This window comes from Oncorhynchus clarkii, chromosome 18, assembly GCF_045791955.1.
Source record: "Oncorhynchus clarkii lewisi isolate Uvic-CL-2024 chromosome 18, UVic_Ocla_1.0, whole genome shotgun sequence".
NCBI lineage: Eukaryota > Metazoa > Chordata > Actinopteri > Salmoniformes > Salmonidae > Oncorhynchus > Oncorhynchus clarkii.
In genome coordinates, this window is record NC_092164.1 from 35,704,946 (window position 1) to 35,714,614 (window position 9,669).

At 46.0% G+C, this 9,669-nt stretch overlaps 1 protein-coding gene across 1 annotated transcript in view; it reads right to left on the reverse strand.

Annotated features, from left to right (window-relative positions):
* The window catches only part of LOC139373405 (beta/gamma crystallin domain-containing protein 3-like), a 31,848-nt gene extending 25,214 nt beyond the window's left edge, over positions 1 to 6,634 (reverse strand). Inside the window, exon 1 of the mRNA XM_071113867.1 lies at positions 3,045 to 6,634. Coding sequence (XP_070969968.1) covers positions 3,045 to 5,300 — 2,256 coding nt within the window. The 5' untranslated portion in view covers positions 5,301 to 6,634. The remainder of the gene's footprint in view (positions 1 to 3,044) is intronic.
* Positions 6,635 to 9,669: the final 3,035 nt, after the last annotated feature.

Below are 9,669 nucleotides of genomic sequence, written 5' to 3' on the forward strand. Positions count from 1 at the left end.
CTCCTCTGGAAATTGGTCATCTCTGTATACCTGTCGCAAGACCCACTGGTTGATGCTAATTTCTAAAACCCTCTTAGGCCTCACTCCCCCCTATCTGAGATATCTACTGCAGCCCTCATCCTCCACATACAACACCCGTTCTGCCAGTCACGTTCTGTTAAAAGGTCCCCAAAGCACACATCCCTGGATCACTCCTCTTTTCAGTTCGCTGCTGCTGATAGACTGGAACGAGCTGCAACAAACACTCAAACTGGACAGTTTTAACTCAATCTATTTATTCAAAGACTCAATCATGGACACTCTTACTGACAGTTGACTGCTTTGCGTGATGTATTGTTGTCTCTACCTTCTTGCCCTTTGTGCTGTTGTCGGTGTGCACTCATTTTTGTACCATGTTTTGTGCTGCTACCATGTTGTGCTGCTCCCATGTTGTGTTTCTCCCATGTTGTTGTCATGTTGTGTTGCTACCACGCTGTGATGTCATGTGTTGCTGCCTTGCTATGGTGTTGTCTTAAGCCTCTCTTTAGGTAGTGTTGTCTCTTGTCGTGAAGTGTGTTTAGTTCTATATTTATTTGATGATTATTTTTTAATCCCATCCCCTGTCCCCGCAGGAGGCCTTTTGCCTTTTTGTAGGCCGTCATTGTAAATAAGAATTTGTTCTTAACTGACTTGCCTAGTAAAATAAAAGGTCCAGGACGATACCGTAGGTCCAGGACGATACCAGTGTGGCGATACTCTTTAGTATCGTGGCAAGGAAACAAAACACAAAGCAGATTTAACTTCTTTATGAAAACAACCCTAACGTTGGAAACAAACATCATTGTGTTGTCATCCAGCGTCACATGTATTTATTTTCCAAGCTATAGCTCACAATATTTTACACACAGCAGGTTTTTAAAGGACTAAAGAGTTTGGTCTGCTTGGTGTTTTGCGATACTGGCATTGTCACAGCCCATCATGTACCCACGCCTCTCCGCCTCCCAAGTGTCAACCTCCAGCCAAGTACCGCAGGCTGAAAATGTGCTTACAGATTACATCGCGCCGTCTCAGCACGATACGTTCAGACTGTGCACAGACTTGTGTAAGAGCGAGATGAACGGAACGGCGGGGGGAAAGACAGAGAAGACTTAATCGTCCCCCCCCCCCCCCCCCCTTCCACCACCCTCCTCTCCTCTCCTCTCCTGGGCCAGGCTGTCGACTCAGCTCTGTCAGATCCACCAGTAAGCAAAGGTCAAAGTTGAGGTAAACCAAAGATGAAAAGACGAGGAGTGTCAGCCCAAGCAGGATTCGATCGCTGGGTGGATAAGTGCTGCCGAGAACACTGTGCCAAGATGAATTATGCCACTAACACTATCTGGGTGGGTAGCTTTCATTCATGTCATTTATGTACAGACATAGATGTACAGTGTGTCCAAGGCCTGTTGCCATAAACGCATCTTATTAAGATCATGTAAATTCCTGTATATTCAAATTCCCCCTCCTAAACTCCAACCGTTGTGTTCTGATAGGTATGTCTCTGCGTGTTGGACTTTCTCTTTCACCCTTTCACGCTCCCCATCTCTATCTCTCCTTCTCTTGATGTCTCACTCTCCCTTTGCTTGTCTCTCTCTCTCTCTCTCTCTATCTATCGCTCCCTCCCTTTTCCTCTCTGTTGACAAAAGGAAAGCAGGATGAGGCTGTAAAAGCCAACAGTGGGCAGTGAAAGCAGTCTCCAAAACACATGCCTGGCAACACCCAGATGATAACAGGCCACTCATTGTACCTGTTCTGGTGACGTAGCATTCATGTAGGTCAGATAGCCACCAGCATTACAGGTTACTGAACTGCCCTTGTGACTTCTGTCCCGAATTCTTAGCTGAGATCTAGGCTATGCATGCCCAGAAACTCTTGCATAAATCATAGATGAATGTCAACTTGAGTCCCACACGTGGATCTCACATTCAGATGTATACAAGGATTCTACCGATATAACGGAGGTCAGAGAGCCAGTTCCATTGAGGAGCCAAATCACATGGTGAAAGGGTCAATAATAGTCTCAGTGACAGAAACATGAGCTGCTCAGGTCTACCTGTGGCCTGAGGGGAGGCAGGGTTATTAGATATCCGGACCAGCACACAAACAGAACGCGCGTGCACTGTGCCAACTTTGCAAAACACAGTTTGCATAGGATAAGTGTCAACATCTCAGTCGAATGGTGAAAGATAAAGCTCCCCACTGGACGAGCGGTGCTCAGTATCTCCTAATGTCAGTATGTACACGCACCTGTGTGGCTGATGTATATGCCTGACAATGTCATTAGAGGGAACATAAGGATGTGGCCTTGTGGGATGTTGTAACTCCTGCCATGTCCCGTCAGAGATGCGTCTTGTCCCGTTTTTTTTTGTTGCTCATCTGTATTGTTTGCTGTGACTGTATTTATTAGAGAGCTGAACATGTGTATTACGAATGCAGATGGGAGGAGCTAGTAGCTACATGAGACGGGAGCACGGATACTGTGGCTGATGTAATGCTTCTAGCCATGGATCCATTGCGTTTCATCAGCCTCCGGTACCATTTCACCTTTCATCCGGAAAGGGCATCGGCGTCACCGCGGTGGAACTCATTAAGTGAAAGGAACCTACAATGGTAATTTGCACTTCTTCTCAAATCAGAATGTCACGTAAATCTCTTCCTAAACTCATCTGTTCTTCAAAACGTCCATGTAAACAAATGACAAAAATGCTCGGTAGGCGTGTAAAACATGTACACCCTGAAAACTTAGGCTGAGTTCCATTTCTTCCTATCCTTCCTATCCTCTCACACTGTGTTCTCACAATCTCTCACTAAACATCTAAAAAAAAATGTGTCATGAGGCCAATGGTGAAATACGTGTCCAAGACAAATCCAATCCAATTGCAGTCCTATTAAATGCCCCTATTCCCCCTGTACTAGACCCCTTCCCATATGACTCTTTGTCATGAATTCTATCACACTCCTTTTACCATCCCCATGATCCCAGTATTCACACAATTGTCCTGAAACCTTTTCCAACTAAAAGTACTCACATAGGCGTCGGGGAAAGCTCTATACTTGGGCACCAGGTTCTTCTCTGGCTCTGGACTGAAGTGAGAACCTCCATGGACAGACCCCGTGTTGAACAGTGGTGAGTTCAGGCCTTCGTTACTGAAGCTCCTCTGCAGACCCAGACCAATAGAGCCCACAGAGCCCATACCACCCAGTCCCGGGCTGAGCTTGGACTGGGAGTCGTTAGAATTGGCGAACGACCTGTGGATGTCCAGAGATGAGCTTGTGGGACTGACGAGGCTTCCGAGGGTAGAGGTGAAGCTAGGGAGGGGAGGGGGCCTGCTCATTCGAGAGTTGGTGTCGGTGTTGTTTCCGGTTAAGGAGCCAGACATCAGGGAGGAGAAACGTTCGTAGCGGAAGGGGGTAGAAGGGTCAGTTCCGGTTCCAGCTCCAGATTCAAATCCAAGTCTGCTCACAGGCCCACCGGCCATGCCCATACCAACCCCTGAGCTCATGCGGTCCTGGTTAGGCCCTATGTCCGGTAGGGAGCTCGTACGGAAAAGAGAGGGCCGCTGGCCTGGGCTATGGGCATTGCCATTCTCCTGTGGCTGATCAATCGATGCTGAACGATAGCTGGAGAAGAGGAACGAGTTGTCCAGGCGCGAGGGGCTTGGAGACTGGTTGTTGCTCCCTCCGTTTAGTATGGGGGACGGCGAGTGCTCTGAGGATGAGTCACTGCCCAAGGAGCTCTTCCTCACGATGATGCTGTTAAGAGCCGAGGCTCGGAGTGGGAGGTTGAGGCTTCCACGGTTCAAATGGTGGTCCCCAGCCTGCTGCTCCTGCTGCTGTTGGAGCTGCTGGAGCTTCATCAACTCCAGAGGGGAGCGCATCTCTTTGGGGGCACCCCGTTTGAGGCCCAGGTCTGCGGGAAGGATGTAACGGTTGTTAGGGACCTCCAGCGAAGACCCAGCGGGCACCTGGGGAGATTTGGTGTTGGTGGGGGTGGAGCAGGGGGCATCCTCCACGATAGGGGAAAGGGAGGAGAAGATGGAGGGGGCAGTGGTCCCACGCAGGCTCCTCTGCCTCTGGACCGGGATAGGGTTCATGCTCTTCAGGGTGTCCACCAGGCATTCCATGTCACCGTGATAGGAGCCTGGGTCAGGGGTCACAGGAGAGGAAGAGGGGGAAGGGTCTGAGGAGGAGGGGTCAGGGAGCAGCTCCACGAGTGTGGCCTTGTACACCCCAGAGAAGAAGTCACTGCTGTCTCTGCTGTAGTCCACGTCGTCAATGGACTGACCCGCCGAGGAGAAGTTTGAGACTGGGAGCGACTGTGGATCACAGCCTGATTTTATCTTCTTTGCCACGGACTCTCCCGCCCTACTCTTTTGCTCTACCCCTCTCTCTCTCTGTCCTGCAGGTGCAGTGGCTAGCTCCTCCTCCTCTTCCCACTCCCTCCTCCTCCCCCTGCCTGTTTCTGGCTCGCTACTCTCATGGCTCAGCTGAACTTCGCTCCTGTCGCTCAGCCAGTGACCGTTGCCAGGGGAACCGGGCATGTTCGAGGAGTGGGAGGACAGGCCAGGTTCCTGGAATGGCGGCCCGGGGGAGGTGAGGTGTTGTCTGTACACAGGGAGGGAGGGGGACAGGGAGGAGTACAATCCATTGTACGTGGACACTCTTGACTCATTCGACTGAGAGTCAGAGCGCCAGGACACCCCTGTGGGGTCGAAAGTGGTTTGCGCCCCCTCATCCTGGTTTCTCCATTTGTATTCTGGTACGACTGGACCTAGGTCACTTTCAGTTCTATTGGGGTCAGTGATAGCGCTTGTACTGTAGTCCACACTGTATTCAGTGTGGTCTGTGGTGTCATTGTCGGTGACCTGGGAGACTTTGCGGAAGTCCTGTTTTGATTCCTCCATGCCCTCGTGGGTGGGAGAGGGTCTTATAACGAGAGTGGAACGGAATAATTTCATCTCGCTGTCTGACTCCAGATAAGCCACTATCTGCTGAATTTCTGAATCAGAGCCCTCAGAGTCTTTTAAAGCAGAACTGAGAACAGCTGAAGCATCCAGAGACCTAACAGGTAGGAGACAAACAGAATGGCATAAGTTAATAATAGTCATTGACCAATCATGGCAGTGTGTTAAGGACTGTTTAGTCAAGAGGTGGTGATTATCTAGGCGAGCTATGAAAATCATAGAGGTGAACTTTAGGTATGCAGAATTGGGTGTACTGTAAAAAAATAAAAAGTTAACAGAAGCTAGGCTACATGCTTCACCAGCAGTGTGGTTTTGTGTCATTGATTGGGAAATGTAACAATGATGGCCCAAAAACTGTATACATCTTCTTGTGTATAGTTAGTACATTCCTATTAAGACCAATATATATTATACGTTGTGTGGTGGGCCAATTTTCTTTCAGACTGTCCAACCTAAAATGTATACTGGGACGAAAGAAGAAGAAAAAAAACTCACACACATTGCAACAATGTTTAACCAGAGATTAGTTTGTGTTTACAAGGTGTACGAAGAGTTGCTGAAAGCTAAAGGTTACTTTAAGTCAACAGGTTTCAAATGATGCCAGGCCAAAACCTACTGTGATACTACTGTGGATGTAACCATTTGTTAAGTCCCCTTTGAGCTTGAATGTCACAGGTTTACGTGACAAATTCATTTGAAATGAATCACTATTTCGCCATCGCCTTCAACAAAATGCCTTCAAAATGAACTCCAAAGAAAGCATTACAGGTACAGTCACTTTTTAAATCGCAGTACTACTCCACACATGACTCAAATAAGCGTTAACAGCTATAATGATTACTGCTCTGTTACAGCTCTCTGTGTTGGGAGGTGGCATGAACTAAAGTGCTCTACCTACTCTTTGCGGAATGAATGGGGGGGAGGGGAGTTTCAAGAAGCACTAGAGGTCAAAAGATCAGAAATTGGCACTGTGTTGTGATAACCTTTCCACAAACCTGTTGGTGTACAACCTGAGCTCTCTCATTCAGTGCCAGTCAAACGTTTGGACACACCTAGTCATTCAAGGGTTTTTCTTTCTTCAAAATGTTCTACATTGTAGAATAATACTGAAGACATCAAAACTATGAAATAACACATATGGAATCATTTAGTAACCAAAAAAAGTGTTCAATCAAAATATATTTCAGATTCTAGCCACACTTGATGACATCTTTGCACACTCTTGGCATTCTCTCAACCAGCATCACATGGAATGCTTTTCCAACTTTCCACCGGTCTAAGTCCACTGCGCGTGTTTCTTGGCCCAAACAAGTATCTTCTTATTATTGGTGTCCTTTATTAGTGGTTTCTTTGCAGCAATTTGACCATGAAGGGCTGATTCACACAGTCTCCTCTGAACAGTTGATGTTGAGATGTGTCTGTTACTTGAACTCTGTGAAGCATTTATTTGGGCTGCAATTTCTGAGGCTGGTAACTCTAATGAACGTATCCTCTGCAGCAGAGGTAATTCTGGATTTTCATTTCCTGTGGCGGTGCTCATGAGAGCCAGTTCCATCCTAGCGCTTGATGGTTTTTGCAACTGCAGTTGAAGAAACGTTCAAAGTTCTTGACATTTTCCGAATTGACTGACCATCATATCTTAAAGTAATGATTGACTGTCGTTTCTCTTGGCTTATTATATATATAACTTATTATATAACTTTTAACAAGACACACCTGTTGTTAACTGAAATGCATTCCAGGTGACTACCTCATGAAGCTGGTTGAGAGAATTCCAAGAGTGTGCAAAGCTGTCATCAAGGCAAAGGGTGGCTACTTTGAAGAATCTCAGATATAAAATATATTTTGATTTGTTTAACACTTTTTTGGTTACTACACGATTCCATATTTCACAGTTTTGACGGCTTCACTATTATTCTACAATGTAGAAAATTGTAAAAAATAAAGAAAAACCCTGGAATGAGTGGGTGTGTCTGAACTTTTGACTGGTACTGTACGTCAGATCAAAACAGATGCCAGACATGCATTCCTCATAGGTCACTGTTGCATAATTACTATGTTTTGAAGTATGACTAATATGCTTTCAGCAGAAGCGGTAACAATTTAATTGGATAGTCCATCTGTAGATGCTCTACAGACAGACAATCTACAGACTAGTCATGTGGGAATCCAAATCAAACCTGGTCCTGGGGACTCAAAGGGTTGCACCCCCCCCCCCCCTTCCTAACGCTCACACACTTCATTTGAAAAACGAAAAAACAAAAACACCCATTTGAACCAGCTCACCTGATTCATGTAGTCAAGGGGCTTGATAATTAGTTGACAAGTTAGCTCTGGTATAGTTAGAAAAACCACCTGCTCTAACCCACTGAACCATGAGAACCACTGACTTACGATCAGACGAAGCGTTTGATTTCGTGTCCATAACAAAAACGTGTTGGGTCTGTTCAAACATGTAGGGTCTCTCTCCAGGGACAGGTACAAATAGACAGATTCAACATAAAGTGTACAATATGCAAACTACTAGAGAGACAAGTGGGGTGCCAAGTCAGACGTAAGTGTCCTATCTATGTGTTCCAGACTAAACAGCAGTCCTTTTATGAGTTGACAACAAATGTTTACCTACGTTAAATGGAGTGTATCTATCCTCACAACTCCTCCCTGATTTCATACTACCATTTTGGAAAGATTTGACAGCACATCACTACAACAGCGTAGCAGCGCATTTCTTTGTCCGTTTCAGCAGGTAGATCCACTCATCACAACACCTGGCCCCGGGGAAGACAGAAGGGCTTAGCTACCACATACCACCGCACCTCTGCTGGAACATGCAGCTTTAAAGAGCGACTGCCCCTAAAAAGCAACTTCTCGTTTTTTAAAAATATATATATATTTTTAAACGGCCTGTGTCATTGGTATGAATCAAATATTTATTCCAGTGTCAATGTTTAGTCTCATGTGTAAATACGATTCATTTTGGTCATAAAGTCAGTCTCGTCCAAAACTAAGATTTGTGAGATGATAGGAAAAGATTGTATGTCATGGAATGAAGGGGAACATAACAGTTTCCTATGGGTTGGGTTTATTTCAATCCTGCCCACATGCCCTCAGCCGGCAGCACCCAAGTAATCATCAGTTCGGAGCGCAGCTGCACGCGACCTGATCGTAATACCCATGATCAATTTGGTTTGACATCCCTATGGGGCTAGTTAGGGACCATCAGGAAATTACACAATGTACATGGGACTACATTTTAAAAGGCCAATAGGTCAACTTCGCCACAGTCGCACACCAGCCGGCTGAGGCTAACTTGGCTAATCATTTGGTTAACTCTTCAAACCTCTTCACACCACACTCTTCCCGTTTGAATTCAATCATGGCTGCTAGCATTTCTTAAAGAACCAAATCTAAAATAAGGCAGAATCAAGAAGTGCAGTCGCCCTTTAAAACGTCAAATCAACACAAACTCACAATAATCTGCTCCAACGTGAGAAATTGGGAATTCACACACACACATGCTGACACACCTGTGCTGGCGGAGTGATCCCAGGAAAATAACCTGTCCCTCAACGTCAATAAAAAGGAAGGATCTTATTGTGGACTACAGGAGACAGAAGAGGGAGCATGCCCGCATCGCCATCGACGGGGACGCAGTAGATAGGATCAAAAGGTTGAAGTTCCTTGGTGTACACATCACTGATGACCTGAAATGGTCTCACCACACCGGCACTGTGGTGAAGAAGTGCAACAGTGCCTCTACAACCTCCTGTGGCTGAAGAAATTTGGCATGGCCCCTAAGACACTCATGAACTTCTACAGATGCACCATTGAGAGCATCCTGTCGGGAATATATCACCACCTAAGATTTTACTGAGTTACAGTTCATTTAAGGATATCAGTCATTGAAATAAATAAATTAGGCCCTAATCTCTGGATTTCACATGACTGGGAATACAGATATGCATCTGTTGGTCACATATATCCTATATTTTTTTTTTTTTAAGTAGGGACGTGGATCAGAACCAGAACCATCTGTTGTGACCATCATTTGCTTCATGCAGCACGACATTTCTTTCGCATAGAGTTAATCAGGTTGTTGACTGTGGCCAGGGAAATGTTATCCCACTCCTCTTCAATGGCTGTGTGAAGTTGCTGAATATTGACGGGAACTAGAACATGCCGTCATTCACATCCCAAACATGCTCATTGGGCCATGGAAGAACTGGGACATTTTCAGCTTCCCTGAATTGTGTACAGATCCTTGCGACATGGGGCCGTGCATTATCATGCTGAAACATGAGTAGATGGCGGTGGATGAATGACATGACAATGGGCCTCAGGATATCATCACGGTATCTCTGTGCATTCAAATTGCTAATCGACAAAATGTAATTGTGTTTGTTGTCCGTAGCTTAAGCCTGCCCATACCATAACCCCAACCTTACCATAACCCCACCGCAACCATGGGGCTCTCTGTTCATGCCGTTGACAAACCGCTCACCCACACAACTCCTTACACGTGGTCTGCGGTTGTGAGGCCGGTTGGACGTACTGCCAAATTCTCTAAAAGGATGTTGGAGGCTGCTTATGGTAGAGAAATTAACATTAAATTCTCTGGCAACAGCTCTGGTGGACATTCCTGCAGTCAGCATGCCTACTGCACACTTCCTCAAAACTTTAGACATTTATG